The sequence below is a fragment of the Wyeomyia smithii genome, chromosome 2 (genome assembly GCF_029784165.1).
Source record: "Wyeomyia smithii strain HCP4-BCI-WySm-NY-G18 chromosome 2, ASM2978416v1, whole genome shotgun sequence".
Lineage (NCBI taxonomy): Eukaryota > Metazoa > Arthropoda > Insecta > Diptera > Culicidae > Wyeomyia > Wyeomyia smithii.
The window spans coordinates 20,271,580-20,292,460 of record NC_073695.1 but is presented as its reverse complement, the minus strand read 5'-3'; the positions used below and the strand labels follow the sequence as shown (position 1 = coordinate 20,292,460).

Below are 20,881 nucleotides of genomic sequence, written 5' to 3'. Positions count from 1 at the left end.
TACTAACGTAAAGTACTGGAATCATCCAAACGATGATTTTATTGAAAATTTGTTCGACGTGTTATGTCTGTTAGTCTGTGGTGCTAGTATCACTATCGTAAAGTACTGGTGTCATCCTGAACGATGATTTTACTGAAAATTTGTTCGAAGTATTATGTCTGTTAGTCTGTGCTATCCGTATCCAGAATGAATCTCCAGAACTGCAGGTTCTATACTCTGTAGTCACCCGATTATTCAAAACTATTTTGAAAATCAAAGAAAAACATATCTATTCCGTAGAAAATTATAGTTTAATTGGTGATTTAACGCAAAACTAAACACGACCGTGCGACTTCTAGGTTTGAACTTCTGAACTAGCAAAATGATGATAGATTCAATTTTTAGCCAAGGCTCGTATACACAGTAGACTGTTTTTCATGCGATATTTGCGTAAAATGGATGTTCTTGACGTCAATAACAATGCAGCTGGTTAGAAATTTTATGCAGCATCTAGTAGACTAATTACTGTCCAGAAAATACATTTGTTAAAGGAAATATATGAGATCCGGTTTCGTTTTTAATTTGAGGTTAAGGTTTTGCAGGAGTTGGTAGGTACATAGCGTGTTGGAATTGCATTTTCTTAGTTTGAGTCTACCGTCTAGTGAAAAAATCTAAATATTCAAAGTTTCCCGCAACGTAAATTCGTGTTAACGTACTGCAAATAGAATCTTGATAGGTGAAATGTTGCCTCCAAATCATCATCATCATTTTTACTGCTGCGCCAGCTGTCAGTAGAATGTAGAACAGTCCTATTGAGTTCAGCTAAGAAAGCCAGAGCTTGAAGATTTATACCACAGAGAACAGACATTCATGTTCATATGAAGATATTTGAAAATTGTGTGTAAAAATTTGAAATAAAATACGTTAATACACTAACGACATTTGTCTTGTAGTGCCCCAGTTGCACCGCATAAATATAGTTCTCCAGGCGTGTTCGTATTATTGCGATGTATTCGATTTTTCTTTATTTGCTGTAAGAATTTTTTGTCACCTGTGAGAACTGTCATCTAAAAGAGAGAATAAAAAACAACTGAGTTTGATTCACACTCTCACAAATTTCAATATACAGTGTAAAGTGGGTCGTGTTGTAGTGTTCGTGAGTTTTCGCTTGGAAAACTCTATATAGAGATAAGTGACTTTTCACCTACGCACACTAGTAAACGTGTAAACTCGTGTAAAGTTGCTTTTGTTTCCTCCAAACTGTAAATCATCGCATCTCGTTGCTTCGACATTTATCACTTTTTAACCTTTTTGGTCGATTATGTTTAGCAGCTTCTTCCGATTTCTGATCACGAATGAAAAAATTTAGTCAGAAACCATTTAAAACATATAATTAGTCTTCAACTGAATATTTGTATAGCTGCTAAATCATAGCATTGCAAACGTGCTCGGTTTGTTAGTGACGAGCGCGACACATAGCGGGAGAATTACCATTAACTGGTTAATGACGGTGCAAGTTTTTACACATCTTTTAAAACTAATACGAACGATGAACGTTCATTGAAACACATGCTGAATCAGCATTGCAGGTACTGATTCAGGATAAAATGTCAAGAAATGATGCAAGAAAAACTCTCGGTGGTGTAATTGTTGTCACAAAGATTAATATAAACTGCAACAAAATGCTTTTCCTAGATAGCAAATACTATTGCATTTACTACAATATTCGTAGATAGGCGAAGTAATTATTATAATTTTATCTCTTCTTGTGAACTCATATATTGCATTTATCGCATTACGTTACCTTGGTGTGGCGTACTTTAGCGTCATACTTTGTCGGCTTCTGTCATGCAACGCACAGCTGACAGCTGCAAAACGCAACCAGCTGGCTGTGTGCGTGCATGAGCTCATCCCCGTATCGGTCGCTCATTTGACAATCCCATTTTCGCTAGTGTGAGTTCAGCCAAGTGCGGACGAAATGTTTTGATGAACTGGGAGAGCAAAACAAAGCACTGTAGCTAGCTACTTAGTATTCGTCGCGAGCTTGAGATTCGTGTCCTTTTTGGCGTGTTCCCGAAGAATACTAACGCTCTGGTTTCGTGCTCATTCTCTCTGCCCGGTGTAACAGCCGATTAAATTCACGTCGCAGCAGCTAAAACAGAAAAATCCTTCGGAACGGTCAGTCATCTTTCGGAAACGGGACTCGCGTGAGCTTTGAGTTGATCTTCTGCGGGACCGGTTTCGGTATTGCCGTGAGAATTCTTATGGATAGATAGTCTGCCATACTTGGCTGATAAATATTGTCTAGGGAGGTGAACTTTTCTTCCCGGTGGTGATCCGGCGTTGTCGGTTCTTCGCGTTTCGTGTGCGTGCGGTAAAAATAGAAGACACCATCGTCCTCCACACCTCCGTCGTGTTGTGCTGTGTTGTGTTGTGTGTTGTTTTTCTTGACGAAGAGAAGAGGTGTGACAGGAAGTTTCAAAATTCCAATGTGCTTTTGCTCCGGTTTTGCCGCGACTGAATCCGAGATTAGTGATCTAAAGTGATAAAATTTGTTGATATCTGTTAAAGCGGTGCACTGCCGAGAGGGTTTGTGAGTGTGTTTTTGGGCAAACCGAAAAATTGTTCCTTATATCTGGTGAAAGAATTGATTCTGTTTCAATCGTATTGTAGTGTGGAAGAAAAATATCGTTCCAATTGGAGTCTAGCGGTGAAAGTTATCCAATCCGTTTGATGCCTATTTAGTGTGTAAAACATCAAGAGCAGGTTGAGGAAAAATTTGTTCCGAAAATAAAAAATAAAGGCCATCATCAAATCATTTGCTGATTGCTTTTGGAGCGGAGCAAAGTGCGTGGTTTCTTGTGTTCGTTAGTATTCATTAGCCGTACCTTACGTGTTGTACAAGTGGACGAAAATGGCGCCGGGTGTCTGCATTCGCCAATGTCAGATGTTGCTGAAGCTCGACCTGTCCCGTTGTGGATTAAAAACATTCGTCGCCAGCTACCATCAAGCTCGGCTGCAACCGCCGCAACGACATCATCATCATCAGCAGCAGCAGCAGGCTCCGTTCCGAATCATATTGCCAACGGTGAGTTTGCCGGAAGGAATGTTGTTTCTCTCCAAAAAGTTAGCGATTGAGAGAATAAGCGAGTGTGTGCCGATAAAGTTATTGAGAGATAACTAACTAGCCGGAAACCCGCTGCTTATCGGTGCATTGCGAAACAATCTAATTCTTAAATATGCGACTTATAATATAATTAATCTTCTTACAAACAAGTTCTTTTAAAGTCATCTGAACATGATGATGAAAATAATAGAAGTAAAATTCTTCAAAATTCATTATACTTATATACAGAGCAAAGCAAAATTTAGATGCCCACATTCCACTGTCGAAACTTTACCTTTATGTTAATTGAACACATACTTTGCAGCTTACTATCAAGTGGTATACTGCCGCTATTCACATAACAGTCCTATGTAAAAGTCCTATGTTTTCTTGTTTTTTTGCGGAAATGGGTCAATTTTGGCCTGCTCTACAAGAGTAGCCAATAAAATCGAGGTTGTGGGAATAAAACTTCACTTTTTTAATGGCTATTCTTGAAAAAACATGCCAAAACGGACCTATTTTCGCAAAATTTACACAGGACTCGCAACTTTTACATAGGACTATTATGCGAATAGTGGCAGTATATTGATAGCTTGCAGCGTCTTAAATTGAATCCAGCCTTGACGAACAAATAAATATACAAAAACAAAACATTGATAAGAAAAAAATGTAACAAGAAGAGTGGCAAACAAATTTGAAATGCAATATGAGCATTAAATTTAAATCTTGATAAAAAACGGAAAACCAACCTCAGGTTTTTTTTGCCAGTCTAACAGGCAAGGTTTTCATTAAAAACATGTAGCAAATACAGAAATGAAAGATATCATTTTACTAGACACGCCTGAGCTTAAATACAGTATGGTCTTATTTTACACGTTTTTTACGCGGGTTATATAAACCTCATTTCAATCACGTTTTTCGTTTTGAGGCCAAAAGTAATATACCAGTTTTCAAAAAAAATTCACAATTTTCTGGTGTAAATACTGAAAATTCAAAATGTTGAACTTTGGTCTCTAGATTTAAAAGGAAAAGTTGGAAGTTTTCTCGTGCATCATAATAAACTTTTTTTCACAACAAGAATCGTGGTTCGCTATTTTATCTACTTATTTCGCAGTCCGGACCGCGAGTCGCGACTATTCGTGACTACTTGTGGGCTGCAGGTGTCTGTGCCAGGGATGTTGAGTTTTTGTGTACTGTGGTTGCGATTGAATTTGACGACATCGTCGAAAACTTTTTCGATTGAGCGAAACAAGAGTCGCGTACCGGTTACATTTATCTTAGCAATATTTTCCTTTTTCATATTTTGGGTGAGAAAAACTTCATACCGTGTTGGCTGACCGTGTGGGGGCGTAAATAAGGGTTCTCAGACGGGTAGTCATCCGATTACACGCGGTTGCTTAGCATTGTAGTCTTAATGAACGAATGATGTCAGACCTTTGGTTGACTGCATGATTCATGCCTATCAGCCTTCAGCCCTTGCTTGGTGCTGGCTGATTGCGGGAAGGTGAACAGAGTAGTAATTTGTTCTCGTTTTTTTTCCTCTCGGATGAAACTTGAAAACTCACAGTCGGTGACCCCGTGTAATACTAGTTTTGCTAACTCGAGCTTATGGCAAGGCACTCATTAGGACTAAAGCGCATGAAAAAAAACTACACATGCAAGAAAAGCCGGCTACCGCACGCTACTCTACACAAATTTGCACATTTTAGCAGAACTCATCGTCTCACAGAGAGCGAAAGGAGGTAAAAATAGAAGTTACGGACTTGCTGTAAGGAAAATTTTTACGGTCTCTTTCCGGTTTGTGTACAAGTTTTTACCGGTCGGATTTCGGTTGGGCGTATGGGTCATTGTGGGGCGCGTCGAAAATGTCTAGCAGCAAAGTTATTCCGCTGAATTGTTTGCGTTTGTGTGACATTTCAAAGTCAGCTGCGGTTCTAGCTTTGTTTAACTGACAGCGCAGTTCAGATTTGAGACTGATGTTTGGCGCATAGCAATATTCTATTTATGTAACAGTTTGTGACATATAACCCGTTTTTACGTGTCTTTGAAGTAAGTTGAGAGACTGGTAATAATATACAGCTAATTGGCGAGATGTGGGAACTGTATATCATTTTTCATTGTTCGAACATCTTCACTAAAGTGTGAAACAAGGTAATGAATGTCTGCTTCAAGCATGTTGCCTGGAAAACGTGTTAGTGCACGCGGGGGGATGCATTATGTTAATGACTCTTAATAGACTGCACATTATGCGGGAATAGACAAATGGTCGCTGAAGTGTAAAAAAATAGTAGAGTTGGGTTGTATTTATCATAACAAATGCACCGTCTTATCGCACATCTTCATCGATTTTAAAGAGGTTGCAGCCAACCGTAGAAAATAGACTCTTGGACAGTCTTACATCAAAGCTACTGTCAATCGAATGCGTGTTAAAGCTTTTTTTCACTTTAATCTATGATAATCTCTTACGATTAGTCTTGTGGTGCAAAAGTTAGGCGAAGAAAATTTTAATCATCCTGTTCTCAAAGGAATAGTTGAATTCAGAGTCGTTTTGATCTGGTTTATATAGTTTTAAGGATTAGTAATTTCCTCAGGATACGTTAAACCAGATTAACGTAGAAATCAAACCAATTGAGAAATTCTAGGTGATACGAAAGTTCTCTTCTAGTTTCTGCTGCCTGTGAGAGAAAATGTTTTAGCCACAGTGCTTACCACAGTCATAAAGTTATAGCATCCGGCTAACCGCAAGAATAAATCTCATTATTCTTCACTAGAACTGGAAAGTTTTCAAATTCTATTCATCCTCGAAGGTCCATCGTTAACGATCATTGAATTGATTTATTATCCATGGCTCATATTTTGCTAAAAAATTTCTTACGTAAATACTATAAATTTGGTCTGCATTCGCAACTTGGATACAGAATAACTATGCTTCTTCCGAGGTTTAGACTAAATCGTAAAAAACGAAGCAGGAGCAGGAGATTTTGTTTTGCGACATTTTGTGTCCTACAAGAAACGACTTAAGCAAAGAACTTCATCCAGTGACAACTTTTCCACTCTTCAGTGAGATGAGTATAGACTCCAAAGGAATAATTTTTCGTAATTTGATTTCCAATATTTTCGTTACGCTATATCTTTCGGTGAGGCTGCGGTCATTTCCATTAGACACAACACAATGAATTGTACCAAAATGGTAGAACTCGCCCATGAAATTGATTTTTGGATAAAAAAAAAAGTACACAGGAGTGAATTAATATGTTCATTGAAGTTTTTCAAAAAGTAGGAAGGTCCGAGTGCACAAAAGCAGATTTGACGTAGGACTAGGGAGGGTATAAAAAATTGTTTTGGTTATGAACAAAAAAATTAGAACTTCAACTCTCTAGTATTTGCTCTGTGGCACGTAGTACAAAGGTAAATGGTAAATCAGTTTACTACCGTTCACAGCCGGCAAACGCCAATTGACAATTTTCCCCCTGCAAGAGTGTTTTTAAATCATTCTACATCATGCCAGCCCACTGAATCCAAGGCGGTGTTTCATCCAAAAGTTATGCTCGAATTCGAATGTATCAGAGTGGCCAGCGATCCGGGTAAACCAAGAAAAATGGAGAATTTAAAAATTAACCGGAAAAAACGGAAATTTCAATATCAAACCAAGTAATTCAGTATGTCGACTTCAAACATTATTTTTACTGCAGATTTTTTTAAAATAATATTTTTTTAATAAATATAATAAATTTAATAAATAATATTTTTTAATATTTTTTTTTTCACCATTATGGTGAACCTGACTTGAAATTATATCTCAAATTGCTTGAATACTCCATAAAAATCAAAAGATATTTAAAAACAAAAAATACACCTGAAAACCTAAAACATAAAGATAAAAATAGTATCAAATTAGCCCTTCTAATAATACCAAATCAATTTCAAACTGAGTTTAAATATATCTTTTTAATTTTAAATAGCAGACAAAACTTTGAAAAGATGTTACAAAACTATGACATCCTTTTGAAAACCACAACAACAAGAAACCGAAAAAAGCTTTGAATGACAAAAAGGCCCACAATTGTTCATAAGTGCCGTGGAACTGGAGACTAGAAAACGATCAAAAATATGCTCAAGTTGTGTCAAAGATATTTGATAAAAAGATTTCAAAGGCCGAAATCGTTAGAAATCAGATTTTGTTTTGAAATCGGAAGAAGCAAAAATGGTTCTTGCAGCAAAAACTTTTTGAGGCCAGGAAACTTTGGCAAAATTTGAGTTATAAAAGTAATAAATTCAATTCATTCAATTCAAAACATTTTTAAATGAAATCAATTTAGAACTCAATTTAAAATTAGCGAGAGGAAAATGAAGTCAGAAATGGGAAAATACAAATTTGGCTAATAATTGCTGTATTCCAGTCTGGTGAGAAATCAGAAAAAGGAGTCCGTAACTATATTCTAAATTCAATTTCAGTTTTTCAACTGTAATATTTTTTTAGTTTTATTTCCAAATATTTCTCAAGGATGACATGATATAAAATGATTTTAAAGAAGCGTCGTTCCGAAGCTTAGAAGCAGTGAAAGTGATTCTTAATTAAATTCAGCATTTATAAAAAAATATTCCGAAGGCAAAAGCAAAAATTGACTCAACAAAATATCGAGAGCCTTAACCAGAAAGAGTAGAAGAAAAAAAATCAAATCGCTTTAGGTAAACCGTTCAGTTAAACCAGTGATTAATTTTTGAGAGTCTTAAACGACTGAAAATTATTTTCGAAGAATTCAAAAATTGTAGGATAACTTTGGGTTTTGACTTGGACAGACGAACATAGACAAACGTTAAGGAACAAGCAGTAATTTATTGAAAAACGCCTTTACGCCTTCTCCATGAGCGCTTATCAACTTTTCAAGGACTGCTTGGCAGTGCCTACTTCTTTAAAACGCCCATAATATAAACTTAACAATGATGAGCGGGGGGCGCCATACAATTTTTGCGCCTTAGCGCTCTAATTACCTCTCGTCCGCCCCTGAAATTAACTGAAAATTATATCTTGATGTCAGTTGAGATGATTGGTTAAAACTTTGAGAAAATGACTACAACATTGCCTGCACGTTACATGAAACACTTTTCATGATCTTCAGGGATTCCCCAAGCCCCAAGTGCGTCCTTTGTGTCTGGTGTACGACCTTATTTAAGATTTACGCGATGGGCCGAGCTGCATTCCTCAACCATAAAAGGTCGAAAATCATCTGCAGCAAATAGATATTGGTCGTTTTCTTGTTTTAAAATATAATAACAAAATTTAAATTCTTACAAAAATGTATTTCGTAAACGTTGTTGTTCTTATTAATTTTTCGCGTTTTTGAACTTTGTTGTACTTATTTATTTTTTTGCATTTTGTACTCATTTATTTTTGTTGTACTTATTTATTTTTCGCGTTTTTGAATTCGGGACCAAAATGTTTTGAACAAATTCTACTTTAACCTCAACTACTGGAAACCCGATAATAGACCATTCTCTTTTCCGATTTTTCGCCCTTCCTTTTTCAACTTTTTGATTCTTGGTCTTGGTGTCACCTACAGTTACCAAGAAGGCAACATAAAGCAAATATCATTTACGTACAATATAAAAAGAAGTGATCCTTGATTGGAGCCTTGGGTAAACACCTAAAGTAACTGGGATTTGATTTCTTCCCAATAAATTTTATTATTTGTTGCCTTTGCCTGTTTGGTAAATATAATTCAAGCCACTTCAGGAGACCAGACTCAACTCCACTTTTTTACAGTCTAAAAAGTAGCATTGGTATGTCAATATAGTTAAATACTTTGCTAAAGTCTCCATAGAGAGCTTCAACGTGTTTTCCATTATCAATTGCATTTTGTGATTAATCTACAAATTCAATAGATTTGTGGATGTGAACAACCTTTGAATAAGCAGTGTTGTTTGTCTGTTATTCGATTTTGCATTTAAGCAAATATTTTTTCATTGACAATCGCCTTAAAGAGTTTGGAAATTCAAGCGATAATAAAGAATCTTACATTTCTAGGATATTCTGGATAAACGCAAAATAATCGCGGTCGCGATTTTCTTCTGAAAATGTGGTATAGATTTATTGAACAAAGTTTGCATAAGATTGCAATTTTTCTCCGAGTTATCGCCAACGTGTTCGTTAAATTGCATTATTATTGGAAATTTGTCTGATTTGAGTTTTGTTTTGATGTAAACGCAACGGTTTATTTAAACAACACGTGCGTTGCACGGTAGGTGGTATCGCTACTGATAGCAAAAACACTCCTTCTTTTGCATTGTTCTTCACTATTCTCTCTCTTCAATATTCTTCCGCACTCTTATCCCTATACAACGCAACCCGTATTGAGAGTTAGTGACGAGAGGGCGCTAAACCCCTGATTTTCTAGTCCCATTTTGCTAGTCATTAACTTAGGTTAGACTCTTTCAGCTCGTCTCTCTCTTCAGTTGTCAAAACTCCCTGTTTCATCGAAACCCCCGTCAGAAAGAAATCATGGCTACGCCACTGCATGAAGATATCCTACCCTAAAACTTTTACCTTAACTTTCACCACATAATAAGATATGTTAGTGCTATTATATAATATTATACAAATTTTAAAATGACTTACAGGAGCGTCTGCAAATTTCTGTGATTCAAAACAAACAATGCATTTTTCAGATATTTAAAAAGTTGAAGAGGTCGTTTTTGAAACACGACCGCAAGGTTAACGTAGAATTACGGCAGTTTGTCCTGTATCAAGAGAGAATTCGTTATCGATATTGTTTTTGGCACATGTTACATGTTGTAGGATAAGTACAACGATACACAGCCATATGTGAAGAAAAAAAGAACGATACACAGTACTCCAGTGCTGAGTCGAGAAAATTTCCAGCTAGAAAAGATCCTCGACCTGAACGGGAATCGAACCCGACATCACAACCGTGTGGGAGGGCTAGCCGATAAAATGATAATGCCATCTTTGTTTGATCGACTTTGTTGACCCCTTGGTGACCAACAGGGGTAAACAGTTTTCAGAAAAGTTGAAATTCTAGCAATTCTTGATGTATTATTTGAGCAATATCTCTGAAATTCGTAATGTAATGTAAAGAGGAATGATAGGGCTTTCATTTGAAATGATCAGAATTCAGGCCGTCATCTTGGATTATATCAGAAAAAAGTCTTGAATTAGGCCGCCATCTTGGATTATATCAGAGAAAAATTAGAAGCTCCGTAGCCGCGAGGTTACAGAGTCCGCTTTGGTAAGCGGGTGGTCGTACTAATACTCATATTAGGTGGTATGCGAACATTTCTGGCAGTTTTTCAGCAACCGGAAGTCATCATCTTGGATTTAAAAATTGCATCTGAGGTCGATTACTAGCTTCTGGATATTATCCCAGTTCCGAAAGTACTCATATTGGAGGTTATTTGACCTTCCTTTCAGCTTTGGTTTGTCGAAAACTTCACACTACAGTTTGTAGTTAGCATCATAAAATCACATTTTGTTTGATTTTGTTCGCATTTCGTTGAACACTTATCTAACTTTACAATCAATTGCTTCAGGAATGAAGGAAACCCATTGAAACCTGACAGAGTAATTTGCATTTTAAATTGAACATGTTTTGTGACGCTCTCGAAGTTTTTGATGTTTTTATTTGCATCGCTATCCCGTGGAACATGATTCTACGTTAAAAAATCTGGAATCCGTGTAAAATAAAACCACTTTAATTCCTATGCTCAGGAATTTCAGGAAAACTAAAGAGCAGAGGTAATCCACTTGCGAATCATTCGAAGGGTAGGTAAATCAGTGACTATTCGGGAACTTATCTTGGATATCCTAGTGGCCAAATGATGTACGCGGAATGTGTACGAATGATGCTGGCAAAGTAAAAAGAATGCTTGCTGATAGACGACGGAACGTCGCATTCTCACTGACAATTTTCTAGCATTCTTGAACGGTCAAGAAATTTGCAGCTGCGAACAGAAAACTCACGTTCTTGCTACAAACAAGACAATGAACTCGAAAATGTGGCTGTAACAAACGCATTCCTCAATTTGATTAGACTTACAAAGTTCTGGATTTGACATTTTTCAGTGGTACCGTTACAGGGTGGATTTGAGTGGAAAATATTTAAACCGCAACTGCTAATGACAATGTGGGAACTAAGGAAGAGTAGCAAGGTGATTCAGAATACTGCAGAAATAAGAATATTGTGGAATAAGAGTATTAGTATGGAAGTTCTGCAACGGGTTTTTATACTTTTCTCGGTAATTATTCTTTCACCGATACCATTACCGAGCGCTTACTAGTGCCGTTTTTGGCAATCAATCAGCGAGCTTCGGCAGTAAACTCTAAGTATGTATAACTCTACCGGTTAAGAACCGATTAAGTGTCGTAAAAAAAATTGTCATCCAGTAATGAAAATTTACCCTATCATGCCCGGGTGCATAAACTGAACTTCTAATGATTAATAGAGTACAAGTATGCTATCAATATCAACTCCAGCTCGAGTTTAACCACCGGTTCAATGATTAATGAAGTGGGATATCCACTCACAATAAAATCAATTGTCCTTCGCCTCCGTTTGATCCACGGATCGTAAATCAATTTTCCTCTGCGTCTTCCCCTTCGTCTTTTCCGTCTCCCGGTTAGAAGCTTGCGCGTGTGACTAGTTACAAACGGATACAGCTTTCAGTGTATCCGTTTGGAAATGTGGTTCCGTCCGGATGCACTGCACTCCGTCAATACTGGTCATTAATCAATCAATCAGCGCATCGTAATGAATCGCAAATTCATGCGATTTGTTTAATGATCGGACAAGGAGCTTCGCGAGAACGCCACTAGACAGACATTTTGATTCACCTAACTGATGTGCACAATAGAAAGCCAAAATAACTGATGTTTGTGTTTGAAGTGGGCAACCAATTTCGCTACTGACACACTCCGGAAGCAATCAAAACAAATTGCACGCATAACTGAACTAATTTATCAAATCAAACTATTACCAATCGATTGATGGGGTGGTGATAAAATGCATCAGCACCGGTTGTTGCTAAAGCTGATCCGTTTTTCAGCTAAATTTAATTCAGTTGGTCGGATGCAATCAACATGCACATTTGAAAAAAAACTGGGCTTTTTAGGCAATTGTGAAAAAGAATGAAATTCGTCTCTAGAAGCAATCTACGAAACATAAAGTTGCACGAAGTAAAATTGTCTGAAACTAGGCGGTTTCGAAGAACTCTCTACGCTCTTCCATCTCCTCCTGATTGCTTTTCAACTATTGAGGTCGAAGGCAAACATCGCTTTCGGCGTTCCATCGTTTGGCAAGGGCATTTCACTTACGTGTACAATCTACAAAATACTCCTGTACTCCTGATTTTGGAACTACGACATACTGAATTATTCAGTCGCACGATTGAAAGCAAATTTATCGGTTATTTGCTCCAGTGCAATTCTTTCGCATATTGCCGTACTCTTATGCGGCACGAACATAACTTCCTCATTCTTTCGGCGAAATGAAAACAAAAAAAAAACATTTGCCAAAGCTGCAGCAATAAACACGAAAATGCATGGTGATACTAATCGAGTTGAACAGGAGCAGTTTCTTCCTTTGCCATATGTGCCCTGTTTGCACCAACCATGTTTGCAGAGTAAACTTTTTCCTCTGTGCTCCTCTGGGCTCCGTGCTCTTAAAATCGAATGGACAGCCTATGCTGTCAGACCTATGTTACCATTTGAAGGTCTACATAATCGGATCCGCAATTCTATTTTTGCTTTGCGCATCCCGAATGTCACATGAGAACAGAACATTGTTTTCGATTATGACGTAATTGCAACATCAAAGGACGCGCCATCTGTTAACCTTTTCTGTTTTATCTCGCCCATGTTTATTACCACATTCCTGATAATCTGCCAATTAAGTTAGGATACAACAACTGTAAATAATAATTGTAATAATCACGTCAAAAACACGCAGGTGATATTTTCAGCTCGATGTTGGTGTTCGCAAACGTCGGCGTTGTTGTGTTGTAACAAAATAATCAGCGAGTTGGTGAGCTCGGACAAATCGCCTGCCGCCGTGAAACGCAAAAACGGGACAATAAACCAGCCGACAAATGCCGAACATGTGTTGATAGCTGACTTGGTATTGCGCACGGTCCATTTCCATTTATTTTCATTGCTACGGGAACTGAGACTACCGATTATTTTCTCAGCACATTATTACCTCGTTCGCGTCGAATTTACTTATCTGGTCGTGGTAGCGTCACGTGCGATAGAGCTAGAAGTACGTGTTTCGCAGCTCGAAAATTATTGCTAGATCTTTGTTATGGTGGACTTAGTTTGAACAAAATGTCGACTTTTTCATTCGCCTCAGGTTAAGGTGTGGTAAATCCGACCGGTGAGATAAAAATAACAACTCGCAATGCATATGCATTCTGTTTGTGCAGCACATAAAATATTACCACAATACACGGAGTTGACCGACATGGCGTCAAAAAACATAGAAAATTGCAAACTTTCCAAAAATGTAGAAGCTAAGTTGAAATCAATAATGAAACAGAGGAATAAAAAATATCATTTTATGAAAACGAATAAAAGCGGGTAATATTGTCTCTTGTAGCAATTTGCGAGTTTCGTTGCAAATATATCTGTGATCTCTATCATGGGGGTTGGATGGGGAGCTCCTCCCCCAAACAATTGGAAAAAATCATAATTCAATTTTCGGTGTAATCAAAAGCGGGTCATCTAGGGTGGTCGCGGAAGCCTTGGTAAATTTGGCAGGTGAATAAAATTTTTCCCTATGTAGCTCTATGAGAGTGGATTTTCAACCTTTCTGCGAATTCAGACCAAGACATGACATAAATTAGAAGTGCAGGACGACATGAGACTGACAAATACAGCCTCGAGATACAATATTTGTATCTGTAATTTTTCTGAGGAGCCGCCAAGCTCTGTGCTTCGTAAAGGGAGCTCTTTGTGCATAGCAAAAGAGGTCGCAAAATCAAAAAGGTTGGGAACCCCTGCTTTAAGCTTTTCGAACACGGCTTATGAAAATCGGGCTAGTTCTTTAGAGTGTAAACAGAAAAGGCAATCCGTGTTGTCGAAGTAAACAGTTTGGGAGGCTCATGTGTAAGCTAATGTAAGTTGTGTGCTGGTGTACTTTACCAACCGGGATTTCATTCGCAACGAATTGAGAAGTTTATCAGGTAAGTCTCAAGATAACATTCCATAGTGGTGGGATTTGCATCACGTTGCGGTGGTTATAATCTTTTTTTATTCTCTTATCCTCAGCATGGTATATTAAAAATGACCGTACAAGGTTCTTAAGTTCGAAAACTCCTCGAACTTAAAAAAAAATAGCGAACCACGAATATGATTCTTTTTTCTGTTTGGTGAAACCTCCTCAGGGGTTCCAACAAGGTGCTTATCCAAACTTGCAGTCATCGAACGCTCCACAACGACGGTTACTCGGGGAAGCTAGACCAGTAAATGTATTACTGGAGGATACTGTGAGCACTATTACGCTGCCAAGTCTACCGAATGAGGATTATCTTGCTCCAGGAATACACTACCGAAATCGAGGAGAAATCGACTATTTGATCAAATTTCTCGGTGTTTCTAAAGATAAGGGAGAGCTTTTAATTTCGCAGCTCGAACAGTGGAAGCTGATGGGCGATGACGTTAAAATCTACAATCAAAGAAGGCGCCATGATAAGTTTTCCGCAGTTCTACACCTGCGGGAACGGTCTATGCTATTGTCTTGATGTTCGTGGGTTGTACGAGAAAACCGAAATCGCAGATGAGAATGCAGATGAATGGCACCTTTTCATTAAGAGCTCTTCGAAGAGCTTAAAAGGTGTCCTCTTAATGGGAACAAATTGCCTTCAATCCCTGTTGCGCATTCTAAGCTACTCAAAAAGAAATGTATCAGAACAAAACTGCTGTTGGATTCGCAAAAACTCAATGAAAATAAATGGGAAGTCATTGGAGTTTTTAAGATGCGTACCTTTTTGAAGGGACTGCACAACGGGGCCATCTGATTAAATGTAACAAGACCGAAAAGATTAGTGAAACGGACAGAGGAAAAAGTGAGCATGTAAAGTCAAAAAAATCCTGCTGTTTTATTTTCTTAAACCGAAAATTGTTTCGGATCCGTTGGCTTGTTCAAAAATTAAGCAACAACATGTGTTTATGAGAACTGTTAAATTTATTTGAATTTCTAATTAAAGGCCGTTCAATAATAACGTAAGCACATTTTTCCACTTTTTCAACCCCCGCCCTCCCTTGTAAGACATCGTAAGATTTTTTGATACCCCCTTCCCATAGTAAGATGTTACTGCCAGCAAACATAGATTTTTATTTTAGTTTTATCTTCCTGAAACAAGCACAACACTTCGTTTCCTCTTCTGTCCTTAATTCGAGTTAATCGTCCTTCCGTAATTTTCTTTATATGAACTTTACCGTCCACACTTTCATGAACATGGTTATTTGAACAGCTGCATTACCAATGGTTTTCTTACGTAAGATAATCACTACAACGTTGTAAGAAAGCGTTTCTTTTTCTTGGCAAAAGTGACACACAGCTCCCAAAGAAAAATACTACCTTGAATTCATAACGGCAAAAATTGTTTCTTTGTCACCTTGTTATGATTTATGAATTATGCGGTATCTTTTTGTCGGAACAAACTTTTTTTCACAGTTAAAGTTAAATTAACGAAACAACATTGTAGAACAATCTTCAATTCTATCCATAAAGATACGAATGTTGAATATTTGATTTCATAGAAAATTTTGGTCACTCGAATTTTTGATAACATAAAAATAACCGCCTCGTAATATGTAACTTTGTTGAGAAAAGTTTTTCTCTAGAACAGCGGTTCTCAACCTATTTTTGTCCGGGTTCCCCTTGGCGATATTTTTAAATCGGTTGTACCCCCAGGTACAACCTCGCGTACACCTAGAGCGTACCCCAGGTTGAGAACCGCTGCTCTATAGAATATTACTATCGAGCTCTAGATCCAAATTTGAGCTCGTTCCCTCGAATGATGTACTTTGCGTTTCATCGATTCAACAGTGAAAGGAGGCGCACGAATAACATTCGCGTTGGAGTGGATAGGTGCTTTTGTCGCATAAGTGAAATGGCTAAAAGAGCAAAGCAAAGCCTTGGTGCTACCATCCGATTCGGAACTCGACCTTCTGTTTTCATTATACACAGACATCGCAGCCAACTGTTAAGTGTACAGGACAATTGCGGGGCTAGCGCTGCGATCCTACTGACACTAACAGTCTCTCCCGAACCGACATTCGAACCTACGATAGGTTCGAAATAGGTACTGATACCAAAACTCACAGGAATGAGTAAATAGCTATAATTTTTCATTTTGTCCAGTTTGAGCTTTAGTAGTTTTCCTCTTGTGAGTTAGTAAAATAGCTCTATATCGATTATTTTGAGAGATAGAAAAAAACATTCTTCCATTCTATCTGCAAGGATAAAAAAGTTAGATGTTAGATTCCATCGGAAATTCCGTCACCCCAATTTGTAATTCCAGGTAAATAAGCGCTTCATCATATGTAACAACTTTGCAGAAGAAAGTTTTCGAATTTCTACCCTAAGTTTCCTAGTAGGCTGTCGAATAATTAACTTAGCGTCTCCAACAAATCAACGGTGAAAGAAGGTGCACGGTCAACGTTTGCGTTGGAGTGGATGGGAGCTTTTGTCGCGTCACTGAAATGGCTATGGGAACCAAAACTCACAGGAATGGTTGAATAGTTATAATTTTTTATTTTTTTCTAGTTTGAGCTTTAGATCAGCATTTTTTTTTTTGCAAACGACGAAAAAAGATAGACATATTGATGCAGACTATCTCTCTGTATACAATTTTTTTTTGCTGGATTTAGATAAATGAAACCTCTTAATGAAACATCTTAATTTATTTTTGACGTTTTCCAATTCTTCTTGCATTGTCTTCGGTATATTTCGCATTTTTTTCTAAGTTTGGCGGCTCATGCAAAATAATAGTTTTTATTATTATAGTTATAGTTATAGCTATAGTTATAGTTATAATTATAGTTATAGTTATAGTTATAGTTATAGTTATAGTTATAGTTATAGTTATAGTTATAGTTATAGTCTCGATATAGTTGGTATATCTAGGAAACAGGGCGGATGATGTAGGACTTCTCATTTGAGCGTTTCTATGTAAGTTTTAACAACTTTGTCAGATTTACTTAGATTAGCATTTTTTCAACTCTCGATGCGCTTTAGCCGCCCTTGTCTTTGAATGAAATGAAAAAAGTAATGACTATTATTTGGCACAAAATCAGATATTATCACACAACTTAAAGTATGTCAGGACGGTTTGTTTACCATATGTGTGAGCTTGGTTTATTACGTTTCAGATGTCTCAGAATCTACCAGCATTTATAACGAGAACTTAGATGTACACCTAATATTATTCCGTTGCATATTAAACAAACATTTCATTTATTCTTCATGTGTTTGTTTATAAAAATTTGAATGCAGTAAAATGTAAAAAAAAATCGACACATGCAACAACTTTTGTCGATTATCAAGTGCTTAGGGGCCGTTCCTAAACCACGTGGTCATATTTTGATCGCTTTTTATACCCTTTCGTGATCTTTCGTTGTCTTATGGCAGCCCCCCCCCCCCCTTCCGACTTTTACCACGTGGTTTTTTCATTTGTCAAGTGCCAAAAATTCTCTTAAATTTTTCACATTTTTATTATTAAACTTTCAGTACATTCGATATTTCTAAAATGCAAAAGCTTCATTCTTGACTTGGTAGCAACAATAAATCATAAGTCAGGAAAAAAGACCACGTGGTCATTTCGTTAACCCCCCCCCCCCCCCAGCCCCGTGCGTGGTCTTTCGTGGTTTTTTGACAAACCCCCCCGTCCCCCTGTTTATGACCACGTGGTTTAGGAACGGCCCCTTATAACTGGATTAGTTTTCAACGGATTTTCTTCATTCTTGCAATAATTGATTGAAGATTTAGCTACGATTGTGTTCAAATGCGGAAAATTTCAATTTGTTTGATGTTAAGTCTTGTACTATTAAAAAAACTATTACTGTCAATAACTAGAATTTAACGATGGTGCTTTTCAAATTCCCGCGGATGTCGAGCGTTGCTACTACTGAATTTTTCTAGGAAGCAGTCAAAATCGCTTTGTAATCTTAGTTTTTTATCCGCCTCAAGTGGTCAATTAAATAAAGTAGTATATCGTTCGCAACGTATCCTTCAAAGCCAAATGAAGCAAAAAATCTACAGCATTAGTACGAAACGGAAACAAACATTCCTATGGCATTCCATGGTAATACGCTATGTGATGTTATTTTCGGAGGCGAACGAATAGAGAAAGTTTGGCCAAAGAACGAGAGTATTAATTAAAGAAAATATCCATCAACTTTGTATATAAGAGAAAACCTGGAAAACGGAATAAAATCATTTTCATTCTGTTTTATGTCTAGTGATAAAAGTGGATAGATATATAAATATTCATTAGATTTTATGGATGCATGATTGGACCAAAAACTTATTATTATTCGTAGTGCCAAACAGCAATGGATAGGATTATGGAAATTATGAAATGTCAAATAATTAGGTAATTAAGTTTCATTATATGTCACCATGCGCTATTATTTCCTCGTTTGCCAAAGAAATCATCTGCTAGAATTCCCTCTCCGCATGGCACGTACATGACCAATCCCTACAGCTACGATGTTCTGGCTAGAACTAATGATTTGAATATTTCGTGCCACATCGCTGGGCATTAATTTGACTTAAGCCGAAGCGTTCTCTACGCTGACCCCTACCCTGATAATGGAACTGATAATTTAGAGCACAGCACTCTGCGGTGATTTATTCTTTCGCACGCAAATTTATGTCGATGTAGTGTTTTCTCAACGGTTTCGGACTAATGCTGTTTGTTTCATACAAATACATATACGCTATAAGCCCGCCAGTTGCTGGCCGACCGTTTCGAGTGTCGCCAGTTTGACTAGCATAGTTTTGAAGTGGAAAATATATACTTCGAATTCACACAACAGCGAGGGCAAAAGTTTGCTTCGAACGTTGCTTGATTTATGAGTGCAAGGAGTTTATTAGGGTTTATTATGTAAATTTGTTCAAATTTTCTATTCATCCGTGTTGTGTTCTCGGATATGATTTATTGTTGTGAATACTTGTTTGGCAGATCCTGGCGAGGTGTGGAACTGAGAAAAATACGATATCGAATCTATTTATAATATGAGGTTGAACTTCGGACGAATCCCACACTTGCAGATTGATTTTAAATGTTTATATAACATGCCAAAAAAAAAGAAAAAACATATTCTCCGTAAAAAAAACTCCAAGCGTTTATTTTTGTCCACGATCATTCTGGTCAGTTCGCAGAGGTGTCGAATACGGTTAAAATGTAAACACCAACATATCGTGCTTGCTTAATTGAAGGCAGCCGAAAAAAACGAGCTCAAAACGTACGATTTTTTATGCTAACTGACTCGAGCTGCTGTCCGGTTCTTTGTGAATATTTTTTCAACCGGAGCTCAACATAGTGCACTGCCGGTCCGCAAGTTCCTCGGGGCAGCAAGTTCCATGGACTATCGAGTAAAGGTAAACACTTTCGCTAGGTTTGTCGATTGTGCAGGTGTGAAGAGGAATGAAAATATGACGACAGGTAAAATGTAAGCACTTTCAACAGCTGGTAAAATTTTAGCGTTCAACCGAATAAGCTGCTCCGGTTGATGGTTTAATTACTGCAAACAACCACAACGCCCCGGTAGCCGTGATCGTCTAGTGGTTAGGACCCTACGTTGTGGCCGTAGTAACCCAGGTTCGAATCCTGGTCACGGCAATGTCAAGCGAGACATTGTCACGGATGGGGTGATTATTTTTTGTCCCCAAAGTCATTGCGATCATAGGATAATTTTGAATAAACTATTCCTCTCTCTCACAGCTATTGTTTTTACAACATTTCCATAAACCTATTGAACTTAGCACCCAAATGATGATATCAATCTTCCTTGCATAATTTTCCACTAGACCACGGCCAGCACGTGCCACTCGAAGTCAAAACCTGTCAATCTTCAATTAACTTTGAATTTTAAATGAATGCAAATTCGATTGTACCGCATCGTGTTCTAGTGGCAAGCTTCCGATGGTTTGACCCAATTTATTCGAATCGAACCCACAAAAAGCTCAATTCAGCTTAACCCTGTTGACGAAGAAGCATTCTGACACTAGCTAAACGATTGGCTTGATAGAAAATTGATCGATTTCCTCCCACCGTAGCGTATTTCAATTTCCGACACCGTGCCGTGATTTATTTCGCTGGAAATATACATTTGTAAGCGCAAGAGAGATTGGCATGGAAGCTGTAAATGAATCACAAAACGTGATTCATCTGATGCGGATGTTATTAGATGAGCATTTTCAGTCAATACACGCAAAAGTTTGAACCCAAACATATATTGCGTTTTTATCAATTCAAGTTCTGGCCAAGTTTTGGTCTGACTACCCGCAAATATTATGCGAAAAACATTACGCAATGATTTATTCGTTTATTTCGCGCTATATCGATGTGATTTCCAACTTTTGCGTGATCGTCTAGTGGTTAGGACCCTACGTTGTGGCCGTAGTAACCCAGGTTCGAATCCTGGTCACGGCAGTGCTTTAGCGCGCTGTCAAGAAAGGATTTCTTTTTGGGAAATTGCGAATCATGGTTTGCTATGCATAAAGTATGATATTTATTTCAATTTCCAATGAATTTTTTTTTTGCCTTTAAGCCAAC

General features: G+C 37.6%; 1 protein-coding gene and 1 non-coding gene across 2 annotated transcripts in view; both read left to right on the top strand.

Moving 5' to 3' along the window:
* The first annotated feature begins 1,978 nt into the window (after window positions 1-1,978).
* Window positions 1,979-20,881, top strand: part of LOC129720651 (calcium uniporter protein, mitochondrial) — a 208,601-nt gene continuing 189,698 nt past the window's right edge. The window contains exon 1 of the mRNA XM_055672140.1: window positions 1,979-3,067. Coding sequence (XP_055528115.1) covers window positions 2,894-3,067 — 174 coding nt within the window. The 5' untranslated portion in view covers window positions 1,979-2,893. The remainder of the gene's footprint in view (window positions 3,068-20,881) is intronic.
* On the top strand, window positions 19,874-19,945 carry Trnah-gug (transfer RNA histidin (anticodon GUG)). Its single transcript has one exon. It is a non-coding gene; the product is annotated as a tRNA-His (tRNA).